Source organism: Falco biarmicus, chromosome 3 (assembly GCF_023638135.1).
Source record: "Falco biarmicus isolate bFalBia1 chromosome 3, bFalBia1.pri, whole genome shotgun sequence".
Taxonomy (NCBI): Eukaryota; Metazoa; Chordata; class Aves; order Falconiformes; family Falconidae; genus Falco; species Falco biarmicus.
The window spans coordinates 55,869,138-55,890,713 of NC_079290.1; the positions used below are offsets into that span (position 1 = coordinate 55,869,138).

General features: G+C 37.6%; 1 protein-coding gene across 2 annotated transcripts; it reads right to left on the minus strand.

Moving 5' to 3' along the window:
* IMPACT (impact RWD domain protein) lies at positions 1-19,594 on the minus strand. 2 transcript variants are annotated; one of them, XM_056332053.1, is made up of 11 exons: positions 17,818-19,594; positions 17,016-17,144; positions 16,197-16,249; positions 15,146-15,208; positions 12,039-12,124; positions 10,212-10,340; positions 9,828-9,925; positions 6,077-6,150; positions 4,474-4,564; positions 1,892-2,026; positions 1-202 (listed from the first exon to the last, which is right to left on the minus strand). In XM_056332053.1, exons 1-11 carry the CDS (start codon positions 18,511-18,513, stop codon positions 134-136), a joined length of 1,623 nt encoding a protein of 540 aa, XP_056188028.1. In that variant the 5' UTR covers positions 18,514-19,594; the 3' UTR covers positions 1-133. The 2 variants fall into 2 exon arrangements, with proteins under 2 accessions (XP_056188028.1, XP_056188029.1); XM_056332054.1 differs by having other exon boundaries at positions 9,828-9,922; positions 17,818-19,528.
* Between the last annotated feature and the right edge of the window lie 1,982 nt (positions 19,595-21,576).

A 21,576-nucleotide genomic window follows, 5' to 3' on the forward strand; every position in this document is an offset into this window, starting at 1 on the left:
TTAAAATACATCTACAGCTTTATTGAATTCTTTTTGAATACAAAATGTCTGTTGTATTGGATAAGGCAATAGTGTCCATGTTTTCTTTGTATAAATACATGGAAAATAATATTTTATAGTTTTTAAAAATAAATTAGTGTTCTGTTCTCTTCTTGTCCTTCCTTATCTTTTTGCTCTTTCCTGCTTGTTTAGATGATTCTTCCTGAAATGAAAAACAAGCATTTAAAAATTTAAACAGCATTCTTACACACTGTGAGTATTCTCTCAAAGTCACCCATGAGAATTATTTTTAATATGAACAGTGTTCATAGTTCACTGAGATTTATGAAAGTTTTGAACTGTTTTATATTTATCCAGTTTCATTAATTTGTCTGCTTATCTTGCTATTTAGAAACTTCTGCCTTCAGCAACGATAAAATTATAGAGAGAGCTATGCAACAGAAGCATATAATGTAAAAATAATCTAAGCCATTTCCACTCAAGGAAGAGGTTTCCAGTACAGGAATACTTCTACACTACGCCGCGCACCAATATATTAAAACTGCTTCCCTAAGTGAAACAAACCTACACTGGGAAAAACAAAATTTTACCAGTTTTGCTGGATCAACGATCACCATTGTAATGCATTTTACATTTACGCACAAGTCAGCTTACTGACTGCCAATTCTGAAAAACGAGACTCTTCTTCAGTAGGCATTCACTCCAAGCACTCCCCAAAAAGACAAAGGGATCTGCCACTACATCGGCCAGAATCTGGGACATTTTAACCTATTCCCTTCTACCTGTTGCACATGGGAGGGAAACTGACCCTAACAGGATGTCTGAACTCCGCTAAAAGAATACTTTTACTAAGAGCCACATCTATGGTACTAGAATATCAATTACTGTCAGTTCCATCTGTTATTTTTCTGATGAACACTGGTAACAAAATACCTTTGTTAATACACCATAGAGTCTGAATTAAGTTGTTAAAAATAGAAGGGAAAAAAGAAAAGTGTAATTTTTGGTACTAAACTTTTTTGTGAGGGTAAATGCTTCAAAATCTTGTTAGTTTCATTTTATGAGCAACACTTTCAAATAAGAGAACATTGATAAACTGCCTCTAAAATGCAAAAAAGCAAGTAACTGAAAAGTGTAGGAGGAATAAATGCTCAGCCTTCAGCCACAGCAATCTTTGATACTTTCATATAAAAAGGAAAACTGACAGTTGCATACTTTTTCAAGTATTCATTAGTAATTATTCCCTACTGTCTTAAAACAAGAATATTAGACTATTAAATGACCTAAGTTTCTTAAGAAGTAAAATGCCATTTAAAGACATTTGGAACTTCTGTCACCCGAGTTATCTAAGCTCCCTTGGACCATTTTCCTGTAATCTTTTCTGTAACAGTTAGTGTTACTTTGTTTGAATTCTTCTAGTTGTCATTTTTCTTTTTAAATGGTGTCTATCATCTACAATTCTGAAAACTTCTTTGGGTCTAACAAAGCTTTCAATTTTTAAAATGCCTTCTAGTTACAGTGATTCCCAGGATCAGTCTGCCTACACACTAGAACAGGTAAGCAAGAGAAGCAGCAGCTTCCAGCTTTCTGAACACACAGGAAGAGGCATTTCCCCCTCCCACCCTCCCCCAACCCTCAAATTCATGTTCTGGATCAATGTCCCCAACTGCTGCCACCCTTCTGTTGCACACCTCACACTGAGAAATCAGGTCACTAACTTATTTTGAAGTTCTTCAGGAGTCTTCCCACTGATCCTATGCACACTTTCAATGCATCAAAGCAACCAGAGAACACCACAGGTTATACTACTTTTCTTCTGGCTTCATCTTAACAGTGGCAATTTACACAAGTTCACATACAAATGCCGTCCTCCTAAGTGGCAGAAACTTACCACTGAAGGTACATAGTTGTATTCCACAAGTACATTTCTTGCACAATTGTTTATATGTTTAAAACGATCTGGTCCTAAGAGAATACCTCCATACCAGCGGGATACCACAACTAATACATTGTGGACATTCAGAATCTATTTTAAAAAAGAAAAGAAAAGAAGACATAAAAGTGGTTTGTTGGTTGGTTGGTTGTTTGGTTTTTTTCCATTGAACTAGTTTTACTGTTGACACAAATTTTAAACAGAAAAGTCTATTATCTCACATTTTTAAGAACTCAGTCAGGTAAGTGTCACACATACATTATCAGAGGGTAACAAACAATAACAAGTCCGCAGTTGTGGTAAGCTTCCATCTCCAAGCTCCTACCTAAAGGTAAATTCAAAGTAAAATGACTCAATATCCTTCAGAAAGGGCACAAAGCTATCTCATGCATGCTACAGTTGTTCATCGACATGTCACAAACTTTAGGCATGACTTAAAGGGAAAATTATTGAGTTACATTTATAATTCTTTGATATGATGAATTATTATTTCCAGAGAGCCTCTGACACTAAGCAGATTGTCTATCCACATTTTTGGAAGTGCTGATGGATGAGCCAGGGGACAGGCATTACACACATGGATACTAAAATGCTATAAGCTAGTACTGTTGCAATGTGCAGGAGGACTTCGCAACGGCACCCAGATAATACATAAAACCCTCTTCATTTTCCAGGTTTGAGTCCTAGTCCCTTACAACCAAGCAGTTGCTTCCTGAGCTCAAAAAGGCATACACAGAGTTCATGTAACATGAAATAATTGTGTATTAAGACTCTACTTGATTTTGTTGCTCACAGAGTTAAACAGAAGTGGTGATTTCTTTTACAATTCTTTCCTCAAGATCCCCCCATCATCAGCAAACACTAGTAACACAGGGAATGCCAACTAAGAATCAGAAAGAAACACACATCTTGTCAAAATATAAGATATACGTTACTGCATGGAAATGTGCAGTGACAATCACTAGTTAGCATTTTTGCTCAAATTAGCCTTGCATGGTTAGTGACCACGATTCTGAATCTGTCCCTCAAATGAAGTAATCTTGAAATCTCTGTGGAAGGTCTTCACTTACAAGCAACTACACTAATGCACACAGACAGCTTGGAGCCAGACGGAGCAAACACAGCTTTATTTACATAAGGCTGAACAAAACCACGGTGGTCTGCAAGGTATCATGGCGCTTTGGTGGAGGTGAGAAAAATCACGTAAGAACTCGCTATCAATGAGGCATGTTAACAACTATTCATCGACTCCATTAAGGAGAAAAATACATATATTTGTCTAATTTGAACAATACTATTAAAAGATTCTATTACTGTTTGTGAAGACAGAAATATTCTTAGAATTTTAAAATTAAAAAGGATAATGTAAAAAGAAAGGAGGATTGGGGCAGGTTTTTTGACAGGCATTTTCTACTCCACATTTACACACTGGCCATAAAGTCTACGTATAGCAACTGTTCACAGTAAACAGGATGCCAAAGACAGTTGGCAAATTTTTTAACTCTACGTTCGAAAGAATTAATCTAAAATACAGGGGGTTTTGTAACCGGAAAGTGCTATCTTGACTGAAGTGCTAGGTTTATCTGAAACAAGATAAGATTTCTATTGCAAAAGAAAAACTGTAACTATAGCAACAATTAAGTGTATTAAACCATCTCATTTTCATGCCTAGATCATATTTCATAGATGCTTATAACAGAAAAACTACGAGACCTATGAACATACAGAAATCAGCCCATAAACTATTTTAATGTTTTCCTAGAGGTGAAAATTGCACCTTTAGAAAACCCCTGTTGTAAAGGGGACATCAATCTAAAAATGAAAATTAAAAAAAATAATTAGTGTGCTGATATAGCTAAGTGACTTGAGGCACTGCATAAGATATACCCAGCTGTCCCCTGTAGTTATGGTATTTTATTTATGGTTTTACTAGGGCTTGCATCATGCCAGCGAATCAAAATTTATCAATTTCAACTCGCATTTAGTAGCAAATTTGCCAAGGGATTATCATTTCAACACTTGAAAAATGAGATATATGTGAGTACGAGTAAGACCCACAACTGGAAACAGCACAAAGAAACATATTAAATGATCAAAAAAAAAATTAACTCGTTCACTCTCACTACCTTTTGCAATTGCAGCTCTACTCTGCAAGATCAAATGTGTCTTTTTATTACAAGTATTTGAGGAAAACAAATGAAAGGCTGTGCAAAGGTCAGCTGTTGCATTCTGTCAATCAGCTTCTTCCAGACTTCATTTTCTATATACCTTACACCACACAGTAAGCATAGGAATCAAAATTTACTTATCTTTTAAACCATTCAAACTATTACTGCACCTATGAAGCACTATTTTTTCCTATGATCCAAGACTTGGAAATGCAACAGTTTGTGTGTTTTCTTTCACCTTTGAGAAAGTAATCCTCTAATTGGTTACAGGTAGAGCAATAACTAAAATAATCTTCTACAAGTTTATTTATATATTAGTGATTTTTAAAATCTGTTCAAGACTTCCAGAAGTCAAAGATTAGTTTTGATAACCTGCATAAGATGAAGAAGACGTCCACCTGCTGCTGTCTCCCCATCATCTTCACAATCCTGTAAGAATGTCTGCTTATCTTCACAGTATATTCTTAAAAAGAAAAAGCCCCACCCAAACAAAACAGATTTTAAAAAAGTCAATCAACTGACATGTTGACATGATTAATGAAGTCTGAGATCTTTTATAGGCATGTGTATCAATTCTACTTCTCTACTAAGGACATTTACATGAAAACAGGATGAGGCTTAGGGTAAACCACAAGTACTTATTCTGTACAGCAGAACAAGTTTTGAGAAGCTTTTACATGGGCTTTAGCTAATTCTGCTTCAGCTTAACTCCAGAGTCATTACCAGTGCAAAATCCCTAATCAGAAAAATCCTTAGGTTTTTCACCTAATAATTATGCCTAGCTGAAACCAACTCTACCAGATACAGGTTTGAATTATGATACACAACCACAAACTGGAAGAACTCGAACAAAAATATTATGAATAATTACTTAGGTCTGTATTTCAGCAGCAGCATGAAACTATTACTGAAGTTCAACTTTAGATTCTCCATGCCACCTCCTTCCTCACAAGGCACTCCAGGAAACTTTGGGGTATATTGTTTGATATAAAGGACAGCTGCCCAGGTCTAAATTTCCAGAAGTAATGCTTGAAGGTCTACTGTTTGTTACCAATTGATTTCATAACTTCCAAACTTGGTTAATCCACAGGTGACACAGTGACAAAGAGGCTTCTGGTACTAGATGACAAATACGAAACTATGTTTCTGTTGCGTTTTGGAAATCTATTTAGATAGTATGAGTGAAAGAAACCAGATCATCATTGGCAATAACAGAAACCCCCTCTCTATAGAAACCTTTTACTTAGGTAGACTTCTTGGTAAAGTAAGCTTTCACTTGGTCTCATTCATATTTCATTAGGATCACGCCAGAATGCATATGAATGGATCAGCGTCTATACGGGCTTTTTCAGACAACTGGTTCCTCCAGTAATGAAAAAGGCTCCTTTTACTGTCACTTACATTCCTCAGAAAATCTGCATCACTGTCTGGACCGAGAGCAATTAATTTCATGCAAGCTATGCTCACAAAAGTTGCCACAGACAGACCACTGCGAAACTCACTTTTACCTGTTTCTCATCTTCCCTGAAGTTTCACAGCTGAAACTTCATATGTCAGATGTCTGCATCAGGCTTTCTGTTTCAACTCTTGTATCAACTAAAAATGTTCAGCTATTTCTAAATATAAGGTTGCCGGTAAAAAAGTTACTTTGCCCAAGTGAAAACACATTTAGTTCAGGATGATGAAGCATTTCCATGCTCACACTCAGAACAAAGTATAACAACACATTTCACATCCACCTCTAGTCTTTTTTTTTATTCCTAATGCTGCTTTACTATCTTAACATATTTACTACTATATGATCTACTTTCTTGACTTCAAGTTTAAAATAAAGACTAAAACCTTCACCATACAAATAAGAAACCTACTCCTATAAAGATTTAATAGCAAGAAATTTTACTTTTCTCACATCCCGCACTCATTTTTCAAAGAGCACTGAAAAAAAAAATTTTAAAAATCACTATTCATCTCTCACCTGTATGCATATATGTTGTGGGTAGCACTTGCAATTTTCTTGTTCTCATTCAATTTTTCAAGAACTCTCTTTACCTTTAAGAAAACAGAAATAAGTTTTGTTTTATAACAGGGATTTCATACACACCATCTCAATATCACTGCTAAACAAACATCACCACCTTAATACCATAATGAAACAGTTTTACACTTTGATATAAAATTAATTAAATATTTAAGAGCAATAACTCAAGAAGCAACTTCTCTGTACCCTCATGCTAGTTTTAAATAATTTTTCTGGGATACTGAAAACAGCTGTTCCTTGCATTTGTGCATTGTGTACATTCATGTAATTGCTAAAGATGTAGAGGTGTCAAATCACTTTACAAAACAAGGGAGGCAGTAAGATCTAGAAGAGATTTTTAATCAGCATTAAGTAACAATTACATCTGCTTACTTTTTTGAACTATAACATTAAGCTGGAATGTAACAAAACTTGATATGCATTTTCCCATGTAAAACATAAAAACACACTGCTTTTACATATTTCACAAAAAACATGTGATGTTTAGAAAGCTCTACTACGTTTTGAGTTTTTCCTTTTTCCACAAACACACCTTTTTTCAGAGTTTCCATTTCACAGAAATAATACTAAAAAAAAAAGTTCTATTATGGGTCTGGAAGTGTCACTGTTTCCCAGAAAACAGATATTCCCACCATGACATCTCTCTGCTCCTAAGTACCACCAAGTTCAAAACATTTATCAGTATCAGTTAATCTTCCATTTCTAATTAAACAAGCTAGCAATTGTTCAATCCTTTCCAATTTGGTCTAGCAAAAGGAGAGCTTTGATGAAGACATTGTTTTGGTACATAATACAAAATTAATACTAGTTTGAGCAAAACATTACTGAAACATTTGGGAAAACATGCTTGGCAAGTAAATTGCCTTCCACTCCAAAGAAAAACGTCTCTGGGGAGTAATCAATATACATATTTAATATCCGTCTTAGCTATACTATGCTAATTCCAATTTTTCTGGAAGAAATTCAGCTTATAAAAATCACCTCAAATATAAGATACCCCAATGAAAAAACTCCTTTTATTAATGGAGAACATTGCTTCAGACATGCTTTCTCCTTTTTTTCCCCCCTAAAGGGGAACACTGAAGAAAGACAACTTATATTACTTAATTCACTTTCATAAATATATTTCAATACATGGACGTAGGGTACAAGGCATATGAAATAATCATCACCTTTGACATTACTTATCTGTCAGCTACCAGGCTCCTAAAAACATACCTTAAAGATTCATTATGTATCTGTATTAGCAACGAACCTCCAAGACACACATCTTATAGCTAAACAACAGTTTATCTTTTTTCCTGTTGTAGCTCCTGAGCCTTTATTTCTCCTGTTCCCCTCTCTGTTATTCCTGCCTTAGGGAATTAAGGGATATAATTCTCTACATGTCAGTGACACACCTCCTTATAAAAGACAGAAGATGCTTAAACAGATCAGTTTTCAGTGCTACCTTACTAAATCAATGTCAATTCCAAGACTCACAGACATTTTAAATGTCAGAATAAGACAAATTCAGACAAGAAAAAGCAATGGTACCAAATACAGCCTGCTACCTGAAATATGACAATCACTTTCTTTGCCCCATAAGGTTTATAGTAACATATTCTGTTAAGTAATTACAGTACCACTCTGGCTACCATTATTCAAAACTATACTGGAAGTTAAGTTCCACTATTAAAAATACTCAATAAAGGAATTTACACAGCAATCTGTCCTAAAATATCAGTGAATATCATTGCAGCATATAGATTATGCAAATGAAGTATTACGGGCATATACTAATCTCTTCAGCTGATAAAGAAGCTAGCTTTCACTGGAATGAGGGAGTATGAACCTGTTGAACTATAGCTAAGGTATCTAACCTACCAGTTAAAACTGTTTCTGCAGCAGAAGATGACTGATGCAATACCAAAACCTCAAAGGTACTTCAGAAAGGATGCAGGGAACTAAAGACAAAAGTCTTATGTCCATACTAGGCAAACTAATGAGGAAGCAAAAACCCAAAACCTATGGACAACTTAAAATGTTACAGCTTTTTTATACAGAAATATGCCTCAAAACCCTGTCAATCTGCCAACATTCTTTCAGAATCACTGAGCATGTAGTAGATCTAGCTTACCTGGAATTTCAAAAAGCATTTGACAAGATCCCTTACCAAAAATTCTTAAAATAAAAGCTAGAATTAGATAAAAAGAAGAAGAAAATTGTAGAGGGATGAAGGCAGTGGGTTGATTAGCATTGATAACATGCAGCTGTGGCCTTGCCGCAGAGGCAGTGGGTTGATTGACATGGATGATGTGCAGGTGTAGCTCGTTCTGCTAAGTGGTTAAATAGCCCTGAGGAGCATGGGAGAGGGGTTGGATGGAGGAGCAGCGGTGTGGTCTGATCTCTGGAGGAAGGAGGTACAGCACAGACAGTAGAATCTGACCAACGGTAAAGCCTTGTTGCAGCACAAACTGGTAGGCTGCAACAAGAAAATCCTTTCAAGGTTCAACTCTCAGTTAATTACAAGAAAACATGAGTTGTTCAGTAGTTTCCCCACTAAACAGATCAAAGGAGACTGATATTAATAGATGCAAAGTGATGTACAAAGTAATTCCAAACCAGCTATTGGCATTTGCAAAAATAGATCTTGCTGTTACAGCAGACATTACTACTAAAACACCAACTCAGTGCTCAATAACGGTCAAAAAAGTAAGTTGAAAGATATTACTAGGAAAAGAATATGGAAAACAGAAGAACTCTTCACACCACTATAAATCCTTGGAGTGATTGTATCTTCACTGTTGTGTACGGTTCTGATCTGCATTTCAAAAAGGTTACAGCATACATTACATGTACCAAAACAGACTGGAGGTTTTTAGCCTGGAAAACAGAAAACTAGGGTCTATAAAATATGACAGATGTCTAGAAAAATGTAACTGCACAGAGAAAGTGGAGAGGTGCAACAAACAGTTATGAGCAACTGATTCACAGCAAACACTGGAAGGCATGTTTTCATACAATGCTGTGAATTCTAAAAGTTATTTCCGGTGCAAGAAGCAATGGGACAAATTCCTCAAAGGATAGAAAAAAGAAAAATCAGTAATATAAACACAAGGATACTTTTGTTACCTTGTGTTAAACTGCTGAAAGAGGGGAAGTATGATGGGAAACAAAATGTATCTGCCCTTTTCTAGCACTCTGCCTAGGTCTACACACACCAAGGATCAGCAAGAGAAAACTAGCGCTAAGATTTTTTCTAGCTATAGGCAAATACACCTCTAGAAGCATGCTCACCCCTCTAACTTAGGTCTTGATAAAGATTTACTTATCCATTATCCAAGTGTATTTTTCAATTGAATTCCTTTCTGAAGGAAAGAAAACATTTATAAACTCATTTTAATTCATTTTCTAAGTAACACATGGTAGACTCAGCAGCTTCCAAATATCTTATGATAAAACTTGCCAACATCCAAAAGTCAAATTTCAGTTTTATTATTCTTTTACATCTAATGCACATAATGGTAAAGAATAGCAGGAAGCACTGCAGAGATGATATTTAGAGCTATTTAGCTGATCATGAAAGTGAGAAACTGATGACTACTCAGACAATATTAGCAAAGACAGATAGACGTATTTGGCTTTTCAGTAATACTTTTTCAAGATCAAAGTACAGACAAAAAGAGCAGATTTGATTTCTACTAACTTGTTTGAGTGTTACCACAGGAGCCAGATGTGCCTGGAAAGTACTCCTTCGATCTGTAATTGGGTTTCCGTGATGTATGGATGGCAGTTCTTCATCTACTGATCACAAACAAGGAAGAGTTTGTTTTCTTTTAAAAGGTACTGAAACACTGCATATGGCTACGTAAGTAAAACATGTCTCAGCTTCAAAAAATGGATTTGTTAACATACGTAAGATGACATACAGAACCACCAAAAATATGCTGGGGTTTTTTATGACTGTTATTAATCTTTATTATAATTTTAATGTTAGTAATTTTACTCAAAAGCTGAGCAGAAAACCACCATCTTACGGCCTCTCCCTTCCAAGTTATTTCATCAGAATTAACAAGGACATATTTTTTACCTTCTTGATTTTCAGATGTAATGTAATTTAACATTTTAATTTGTTCTTCCTGAATGGGCTGATAGTCTAAGAGAAAATCATCTCCATCATCTTCATCAACTTCTTCACTGGTTTTCTTAATATCTGGATCTATTAAGATACAAGTAGTAGAATGTCTTACATTATCTTTTTTGAGACCAGACAAATTTTTAAATTCTTTTTCTCAAAAATCTCTGGCTTTTCAGTTCTAATCAATTTACTGTTAAAAATTATGAAATGCAGAATGATAACATTAATTATAACAAAACCCAGAAATTCTTAGTCCAGTATTAGCTATAATCTTCCTCAGAGTTTAGAATACAATACTCATGCAAGGATCCTTGCACAGTATCTTCTGTTTCAATACTAATTAACAGTATTTCTAAAAAGAAAAGAACAATAATGTTTTTAATTTCCATTAAGCTTTTACAGTGCTACCATTAATTTAGTCTGAATTTAGAGTCCAAAATAATCTGATATTTCACAAGAACTCCAATCTTTTATTGGTCATTTGGGGAAAAATGTAGACCTGATGTTCAATGCTATTTCATGAAGCTATAAAATCTTTATATTTCAAACATCTCTCTGGACAAGTTTCCAGCACTCCAGGATTCCCAAAATCCTATTTTACTTCATTCATAGGACACACAAAAAGTAACAGTCAACAGGAAAAGAGTAAATATCGCACACAGTCAGTGCTCTGGCAACTGGATTTAGAGGGAATCTACCATACAGACAAGTTAATATATCACAAAGTAGTTTCCTATTTAGAGGGCCTATGAGGCAGTGATGATGCAGTTCTTAGAACATAGGTACATTCTATGAAAAAGCAGAGGGGTGATACAGCATGCTCAAAAGGCCTAGAAAAATCATTACATGCATTAAATAGAAGCCACAAGCTGAAGTCAAAATACCCAACAAACTTCCAATATTGTCAGTAAAATTTGCACTTCTCAGTATCCACTCCTTTAGTCACATCAATGAAAAATGAGTTTTTAAATGTCTGTGATGTAGCAACAAAATGCACTGTTTATTGAAAGACTAAAACTAGACCTTATGAAGCAGCACTGAAAATACATCTGTTTTTTTTCCTCTGCAGTCTTTTATTCCTCATAGGACTAAACTAACATTCGTAACAGAAAAATACTTCTTCTTCCTTTTGCCACAAGTGCATGCATGCATGTCACTCATGCACCTCATAGCAGTTTAGCTTTGTAATGCACAAACAAAAACCACCACGAAAACTCCACCACTTTCTGAAAGACAAACTGTGAGTTTACACAAACTCTGTCACTGTAAAAGTAAGGGCAGAGTAATGACTGCAACTCTAGTGATGATGTACTTCTCATCCCAATATAGTAAAATGCAACTAAGATAGAATACTTGGTTATTTGTCTGCACATTCCACCAAAGTTTATCTTCTCTTGAGGCTAACTGCAATCCCCCAAGAGTGCACTTAACACCAGAAATTAAGTATTGATATGAATAATCCCTTTGCAGAACTGAGGACAATGAATAATGTACCTGTGTGCAGCACTCTTGCTTTCACACAAGTAATTTAATTCCTGAGAGAACTGAGGACCTTGTTCTAGTTCACTGAGGCCACCCACCCACCTCCTTTTCTTCCTCTACCGCTTTTCAAAAAAGGCAGCTATCACGGTAAAACAATGAGCCATGATGCTGAAGACTGCTGTTTTCTGTTATTTAGATCCAATACAAAACCGGGCATAAAGTTTTAACTTGTAATGAATTTTTACTTCACAGTGGAACAAGAACTAAACTGAAAAACCTGTGTATTTTCTGAAGTACCTTGATCTGATGACCGTGCCTTTTCTATCAGAACTTCTCGTATCTTCTCCACCCATAAATAAAGTATACTTTCACCAAGGTTCTGTCTGGAAGTTAAAACTCACAGTGAACAGAGAATAATTTTTGTGGATTTCACTTGAAAAGTACACCATATACAGATTTCAGACACACAGAAACAGACCATTATAATCTAGTGACATAAAGAGCTTAGATGGGCTTGTGAAGAGTTCTGTCTCAGTAGTTCACTGGGTGAAACACATGATATCAGCATCATTATAGATTTTTTCTGTGAGTGGCTTTTTTTAAAAAAACAACATTAAAAGCACTACTGCTGGAGAACAGCCAGAAGCTTTCTGACCACTAAGGAAAGGGAAAGCAACTGTGAGAAAAGGAAGCTGGCCAGTCTTCAGTATTTTCAAAAGAATACTAAGCTAGGATGTTTAGCCTTACAGCTTGTTTCAGATCAGTTTTCTCCTCAAAACGTACTGCCAGTGGTGAGCTCCTTCAGATGCTCTGTGGCTGAGGGCTCTTTCCCTTCACGTTTGGGAGTGGGCTCTTCCTTGGAACAACCCCACTTCTCTTCCCCCTCAAGCAGCCAGTGCACGCACAGCAGAGGCTGATGTCAGTGGACTGTGATAGTGAGTGGCAGTCGACACAGTGAAGCACTGGACTGATATGCTAGAGTCTGGGTAACAAGCAGTCCTATAGGACAGAGAGGTAAGGATTTAGGTTTAGGAGTCCTCAGCTGGGGGGCACAGCTGTGTATTAAAGTACTGGGGGAGGACGGGATGGATACATTTTTAATGCACACACTCAGAGTTAAGAAATGCTGCCTTAACGTGCAGCACGACCCAAACAAAATATATTTGAAATGGTGTCCTAAAAATTTGTCTTTACAATTATATTTTAATATGCCTCAAAAACAAAACTAAAGATTTAGGGTTGTATGTAACTCACGGTTTCTCATTAATTTTGTTCTTACTGCCACCATCTGGGGCACCATGTAAGCACATATAAGTGACAAAATTACATTTGAAAACGCTTACTTTGCTTAATGTATACAGCACTACTGCTGAATACAATCAGAAATTCATCTAAATATAGATACGTTAAGAAAAATATTCAAGCAAAAATAAGGAATTTATAACCTTGTAGCGCTCTCTTCAAAATCTGGACAGAATCCAGAACAATTCAACATCCTGATTTCATGTTGCTTCTTATCATACGGAAGCACTACTTCAATACATGAAGAACTATATTTGTTTTAATGATGGAATGAGAGAGATAAGACAATTAATAAGATTGCCCTGTTTTGCATAAGTAAATAGCAATTTCTTCAGCTATCACCCAATTTCAGTTTCTGCCTATTCGCAAATTACACTCAGTGTTGAAAGGTTACCTTTCTATGTTGCTGTTTTTCTTGTCATTTTTGTCTATGTCATGAAACAAAGCTTTCTATTGAATAAAAGTTTTACCAGAAGAATATCCGGAAAAAAAAAGAAACAAAAAACAAACCAAACATTTGCTACGTTTTTAAGAGTTTTGGGTCTCCTACAACAGACTTGTGATCTGTAATTATCCAGTTTTTCCACCTCCTTAAGAATATAGTGATTGACAGTGTAGTTCATACTGGTTTACATTGCAGAACTACATAATTTAGATCACTAGGGACTAGAAACCTAGTGAAACACACAATGTAAATGATGCAAAGTACCTTTGTTTATTTGATAACTATTTAGACACTGGATAGATAAAAGGCTTTTACAAACACTGTGCATATCAGTGACTACTCCAGGTTTTTAAAGTCTAAAATGACATACACGGCCTAAAGTACAAATGTATTCATTTCCTGCTGAACAAACGAAGATGACAGCAGACCAGTGAGGGCTCTGAACAGCAACTGATACAGACAGAATGGAGCTGCAAGGGACTCGTATAACTAGCACAATTTAACAGCCTACAAGACTGCAGGGGGAAAGAAAAGAAAAGAAAATTGCTTCACAACCATGCTATTCCATCTCACAGTCCTCATGTGGCAACTTGTGCAAGATGCTCAGGACATTTGAAGAACCACCTACAGCAGCTCTACCTCTGGTAGAAACTCCAGCAAATCCTATGAATCTGGACAGAGATAAGGACAATCTCTGCCCTTTTAGTTCCACTGAACAACGGTAGTTAATAGGACCCCATAGAACTTTTCATTTACAATCCTTGTGCATTTTTAAACACTTCAAATGCAGTTTTACTTGCTTAAATTACATGTTGCTTAATTAGATAAGAAACCCAAGTTAATCAAAGTAACTGAGCAATTAGACAAAAACTCGCATGCAAGCTAAGTGCTCTCTTCCTTATTTTATGGCATTAAAAAACATCTCTTGTGCGAGATGTTCAGATTTTAGTACTTTGGGCATGACTGTGCTTCCTTATGACGTATTTTCATTTCATTTCATTTATATTCTCTTTGGGATCTTGAAGAATTAAGTAAACCATATAAAATTACTACATTTACTACCCCAATTTCACACCAATTCAGAAACGCATAATTTGAGTATTTCTAAATGTTCCCTTTATTCTCCTGCATTCATTATGCATTGTTGTTAAATGCACTCTGTGACAGTAAACAGTCCGCTATGTTAGTTTCTAGTTAATAGATTCTACATATGTTTAATTTGTTTTAAAACCTACTTATCCCTTAGCTATCTTTTAAGAAAAACTGTTTTGCCACTTATGCACTCTAAGACATGATCGAATGTTTCCACATCCCGCCATTTAACATTTAAATGTAGAACAGATGCAGAAATCTCATACTTCATAGCACCAATTCATAAGCAATCTCATAGATTCTAAAGGGAGTCTATTCTATTAGGAGTCAAAATGAAGCTTCTATCCTTACAGAACACCAGGTCTAAACAACATAAATCAAATTTGTCAGTTTAACACGATTCGTTCTTGCAAAACGCTTACTAAACAAATGGCACCTTTACCTGTTAGATTTATAAAAGAAACTTGCTATTTCATGCAGGTACTTCAAAAGCATACACTGAGAAAGGCAAGAAACTGAAAATGCATTGTCTCCTTTTACTGTATTTCACAAATGTCTAACTTACACATATATTTCTTCCAAGCTATTTGCTAGTTCCATATAATCTTCTCTCCGAAGCCAAGGGGCACTAGAATGAAAAGAAATACAATGAAAATTGTGCCCATATGCTGATTCCAACATCTCAACAAATATACATTTTAAAAGAAATGTGACAAGCACCTTAAAAATATAATATTGTCAATCATTCTCATTTAACAAGATTCCAGTTGTAAATATCTTGGTAAAAGCATGATCACCCAGTTCTCCTTCAAGACTCCTAACTTGGGCTGCCTTTTCCTATCTCAGGTAAAAAAGCTGGAATCATTTTTCATGGTAGGCCATTGTCACTTCAGGGCCATCTTATGTATTATTAGTTTACCTTTCCAACTCCTTCAGCACCATAGTATCTATTATATTTAGAATGACCCTTCAGTTCTGTACCTGTACCCTCTTGGTCTCACGTTAAACTATAACCTTTGCCTCAAGTTTACCAGCACTCTTTTGCACTGCCTTGTCAATACTGCTGACCAAAAAGTAGATAACGCTGTGTGTCATGCTCTGCAGGTCCCTCCATCATCCAAATCAGGGACCTAGCTTACATGTCTCCATTCCCATCTCGTTTACATTTTAGGCAATAAGGGGAGAGCAGGGAAGGAAAATAGGAAGATGGCACATGCCAGGCTCCATCCCAACAAGAGTCAGTGCTCAAATGAAAAGCATGCCTTACAATCTGAAACAAAGATCCAGACATGGGGTGTACACCCAAGGAAGCACTGAGACATCATGGTCCAACACAACAGGCAGCAGCCACCATACCTTCCACAGCCTAACTGCTGCCTTGCCACAAAATAATGCTGCAAGAAATAGAGTTGAGGGAAGAGAGCAAACTGTCACAGGGAGCTCCATGAGGCTAACTCAGGAAAAAGAGCAGACTATTCTTGCTGGAAACATCCCCCATCCCTGGTATGTTTTAACTCAAGGAGTCATCTTATCTAAACCTCAACTTATACCATAAACAGTTAACAGAGGTAATACAGAAAAAAAAAACCATATGTTTGAAAGAAAACTTCACTTACTTTAGTTGATAAATAGGTGGCTCTGCAGTTGGATATCCTGGTGGCAAAATCACCTGAAAGAAATTCAGGGTAAGTATTCACTAGACTACTCCTATCAGCTTTACTGATAGACTCTGACGCCCAGCACTAGGACTACTATTAGTGTCACAAACGAAGAAAATAGTTCAGTATGTTGTTACAGTATGTCAAGAAAACCCGAGTATCTGTATTGCAGATTCCAACAATGGTAATGCATACAAATATTATATTTCATGGTGCAATTTTTACAGATGAAGTGTCATGCAAAATAAAGTGCAAAAGAAATTTGAAAGAAGCTGCATACATGGTTACTGGACTGATTTAAGTGGCACTGCACATCCATAAGTAAGACACTTCAGTGTTTTTTCCACAAAGCAAACGCTGTTTTCAGTTCTGTAAACATAAAGTAGCTAGTTACTCAATTAAGTTGATCCGAATTTCATTTCATATCCACATTTTCCATAAAAGTAAATTTGAAGCAATTGCAGCAGATTCACTGAGGCGTCCTGCACAAAGTCAATGTAAAAAAATATGTCAGAAATTAGCCTTTGAAGAAAAACACTGAAATAAGTTTTTGTCAGTTGTGGAATTAGGATATGTAACTACTGAAAATATCACAAGCACATTGATGAGTTACAGGAATAATCACTGGAAAGTCTATGCCAGTTTCCAGTCGAAAAGCTCCTTAATCCACATGAGCAGATAACAAATCCTATTTAAAAGGGTTTCATGCAGGCACAAGATTTTGCCTGAATCAGTTCAACTTCAAATTGTGTGCCAAACTCCTTAACATCACCATACCTGCAAACAGATGGTCCATTTTGGTTGATCCAGACAGTCATTTATCTTAATGCAATAGATTTTTTCATCTTCATCAACAACACACCAGTCTTCACCATATATGGATGAAAGAGCTTCAATTTCATCAATCTGTAAAAAGCATTAAGGAAAAGTCAATAAACCCTGCCAAAGGCCACAACCTTGTGTGCCGATCACAGTTTTAAGGCTCTCTCTGTTACAGCTTATTTACAGGCGCGACAAGATTCACTGCACTGGAAGGCCACAAATATTGGGGATCCAGTCCCGATTCGCAGCACAAGTGACCTTTGCTCAGCTCTTCCATGCACACACCAGCTTTTGCGTTTCCATGGCTAATCCCGTAACTCTCAGCGGTGACAAGGTGAGCAAAGGGTGGCGGCGCTGCCAGAACACCCCCCGCAGCCCAGCGCCGCTCCGGGGTGGCCCAGCCCCTCCGCAGGGGAAACACCCCGAGTGCGAGCGCTTACGGGGTAAAACCGAGCGAAGCCACCCAACAGAGCCCCACAAAAAACGGAGGGCCGCCTTCCGCCTAGAAACGGAACACCTAGAATGGGGCGCCAGCGCCCATACGCAGTCACCCGCTGGTGCCTGAACAAAGCCAAGCTGCCCACGCCCCTCGCCAGGCCGGCGCTCACCAGAAGCCACAGTCACCGCCGGCGACGGGGCTCTCGCACTGCCCGCCCGAGGGACCCCCAGCCCGGCCCGGCCCGGCCCGGCAGGACCGTGCCAGCCCGAGCGCACACACGCCGCTGCCCGCAGCCCCCCGCACCCCGCCGCCGCTCACTTGTTGCTGGGCCACTTCCGCGTCGCCCGCCGCCATGGGCACCTGAGGGAGGAGGGGCAGGGCAGGCGGTGCCGGCGCAGGCCGTGTGCGCATGCGCCCGGGGGGAGTTGCGCAGGGGCGGCGGGGACGCTGCGGCCGGTGCCGCCGCCAGGACGGTGCCCCGGCGGGCCAGCCGCAGCGCAGCCGCTCGGCGGGTGTCGGCGCACGGGTGGGTGTCCGTCTGCGCCGCCGCGGGGCTTGTCCGGGCCCTCTTTGGTCGGTGTGCCCGTGCGATCGCTGTTGCGTCCCGGAGCCCACCTGGCGAGCGGGTCGGAAGGGCAGAGGCGGCTGCTCAGGGGCGCTCGCAGAGTGTTGCCGGGACAGCCGGGCTGTGGTGGCCCAGCCTCGGGGCAGGGCCGCGGCTCCTGCTTGGGCAGGCCCCGGCTGGCACCTCCCGGACCGAGGCGAAATGGCGAAGCCTGTACGTGCATCAGCTACTTCTGTGTGAGGGCCTCCTGCAGGCCTCCCTGCCCAGCCCCTCGGCTCCGGTTCTCTCGGGACTGCCTCGGCACCCGCGGCCTTCCCTTCCTGTGGCCCGTGTTCCTGAGGGACAAGCGGGGTAGTTCCTCCTTCTGTTCCTTTGTCCCCATTGCCTGCCGTGCAGCTCCCCTGAACCATTCTTGTGTGTTTCTGAAAGAACGCGTGATCTCGAGTCATAAATTTGTTCCCAGGTTAGGTTTAATTGCTGTCCCAAGTAAAGGAAATTCAACATTTCTCCTACTCCTGTCAGTAAGTAGCCTATATAACTTGCTCAAGATGTAGCATTAATAAATTGTTACAAAATCTACTTCTGTCATGCTTTGCTGCAGAATCAAGAGGTTTTTATTTACTTGTTACATTTTTTTGCTTTATTCATTACATTCTACTTTTAAAATGTGTAAGCAGTTATACTTCAGTGATGATTTTACAAATAGTCATTTTTACCTTGCATTTATGTCACTCGAACAATTGGCATTCTTATAACTATATAATTTCTTTTTAAAAAGGATTGAAAACAAATCATAGGTGTTCAAGCAGTTTTCATTACAGTTACAGAAATGCAGTTCATTTACTTAATATTGGCAAGTTTTATGCGTTTCTTTTGGAGAACAGCACTGATCAAGAAAGATCTCTTTGCTTGAGTGAAAAGTACGAGTACCTTTTTTGCAGTTTGTAGTTCATATGTTTTCTTCCGATGTGTTTCTATACTGACAGAGTTGTGAAGAATTAAAGGTAATCTTTGTTTTCCCCTTTCTCAAAAGCTGGGAGAATTTGCACCTGCTCTGGATAACAGGATTAGAGTTCAGAAACAGTACACAACGTTCTAAAAACAAAAAACAGTAACAAAAACACCCCAAGATGCAACTGAGCATAGACAAACCCAACACTGTATTATCAGCTGCATATATTCAGGATGGAGAACAACTGGTTACACAGCAGTTATGCTGAAATTATTTGAGAGTTAGAGTGATTACCAAGATAAGCATTTGCCAACAGTGCCATTGTTGTAATTGAAAACAGTTGTAATTGAAAAAATAAAATAAAGCTCTATCCTGATCTTGTTTGAGTACCAATACAGCTAAATACATAACTCTCCTGTTGTGAGATAATAAATACTAAAGGTTGTTCTATATGTGATAATTGGAAAGGTAATTTTTTCCAGGATCAGTGAGGCTTCTTTGTCTTCAGTGTCATGGACAGAGTTCATTTAATTATTTTAGAAACAATAATAAAAAGAATATACCCAGTCTCAGAACATGACAATAATGCACATTTTAAAGGCGAAGCGACATATTCCACTTAAATTTGAGAGAGGGCTTTTTTGAACACATGCTTTCTTTCTGATCAAAACATAACAAAGTTTTAATCTACAAGGACCTAAAATAGATTGTGCTGCATCTGTTAGTTCTAATATTAAATTGCCTTATACATTTAAAGAGAGAACTGCAAGACATATTTTAACTTTCTGATAGCAATCCCTATATCGTGCTTGCACTTTATAAGTTGCTAGTTTTGACTGTAGAGTTTACTGAAATATTTGAGGTCTTTTAGTACATAACTGAACCTCGCTGTTCTTTATGGTGAGCATCTCCCAAACTGATACTCTGCACAGCAGTACATGAACTTTGATATTTAAAATGGTTACTAAAACTAACCTTTGACAGTTACTAAATCTAACCTTTGGCCCACCTGTCTTTGTGAACTATAGATAGCAAATGAAAACTTTTAAAGCTCAAATCAAATCAATTAATCAAAAGAAGACCCTCAAGGTCATTAAGTGGTCCCAGTTACTATGGGGAATGTGAATTGTTTTTTCTGTCTTTTCAGGGCAAGATAATACACTGGGTAATTACTGATGCCTTTCTGGGACCAGAATCTAATCCTAGAGCACAAAAAGCTTAAACCAGATACAGCTAATATTCACATAGTTAAGGAAGCGGTATTTACACAGAAAGCATAAACAAGAATATTATTTAAATGCAATGCATGTAAAAGCTATCCGCAGTTTTGAAGGAAAAAAAAAATAAAAAATGCTCTTTCATTTATTTGAATACTGTTTACATTCTACTACCAAGTCTGTCCAGAGGGAGGAGGTAAATAGCCACATTTTTATCTTACTTTAAAGAAAAAGGAACTTGCTGAAGAGGCTCCTTCTCCCTGTGTATATAACTTCAGCTCATATGGGCTTTATTTGTTGCAAATTATTCTATCTCCACCAGTGTTGGGGTTTTTTTAAAACTTAATGATCCGAGCCTTAGAAAAATCTAGATTTGCATAACAAAGTGTTACATAAATTATATTAGGAAGACAGCATAGAGTTTGACAGCACAAATTAAATGTTGATTAGGAATAAAACACCACAGCTGATATGAGTGAAGAATTCTGATCTGTGACTAAGAATCACATGTAAGGCATACATCATGAAATCTTAACTTCACTAGAGTTGATGAGATTTTGACTGTTGACTCTGATAGAGGCACAGTATGTAAACACAGAAAGATATATCAGTATTGAGTCACAAATAAGTGAAAAATAAAGAACTAAGAAATACAGAAAACCTAAAGCATTGGAATAAAATGTCAATAACCCTGCTTGATTTTGCATACAACAGTTCAAGTAGCAATTTGCTACTTCTCTTTTACAAAAAGAGGAAGATTAAGACCAAATAAGGACAATGTCATGTCATGTATTACCTATTAATGCCCTCGGTTTTGAGTAGGTTTTTCTTCTACTGATGCTCTGCTCATACTGTAACTTTATCTTAATTAATAGCTCAATGAGAGCATTTTCCTATAGTAACTCGGCAACAATTTTCTCTAATGTTCCCATTCTACTCTACATCCAATGTAAATCTCAATCTGGGTCATCCAATAAGGAGCATATATACATTTAAACATGAAGTACTTCAGCTGGTTTCAGTTTCACAGTGATGTGTTTTGCTAGATTGCAATCTAAACTGACATAAATTAGCTATAAAGTTCATAGTTAAAAACTCTCCACATGCAGCTAATTTATCATTTTGGAACTAAAACCAAATCAAACGGATTGAATCACAAGAACAAAAAAGTGATTAACCAAGCCTAAATCTTGGTCTAAGACTACATGGCTGGTAAGGCTAAGGAGAAGTATATGTACAGGTGACTCATACCTTGGTTAAGAACATTTCTTTTAGCCACAACTCAGTTTTGTGCTGGCTATAGCAGTGTACAGTTGTCTTCTATAGAGCTAGAAAAATCCAAA

Coding starts and splice junctions, on each gene's coding strand:
- IMPACT (XM_056332053.1), bottom strand. CDS start 18,513: ATGACTCGAGATCACGCGTTCTTTCAGAAACACACAAGAATGGTTCAG. Junction 17,145..17,817: donor CGGAAGTGGCCCAGCAACAA/GTGAGCGGCGGC, acceptor TGCTTTTTACAG/ATTGATGAAATTGAAGCTCT. Junction 12,125..15,145: donor AGCTTGGAAGAAATATATGT/GTAAGTTAGACA, acceptor TTTAACTTCCAG/ACAGAACCTTGGTGAAAGTA.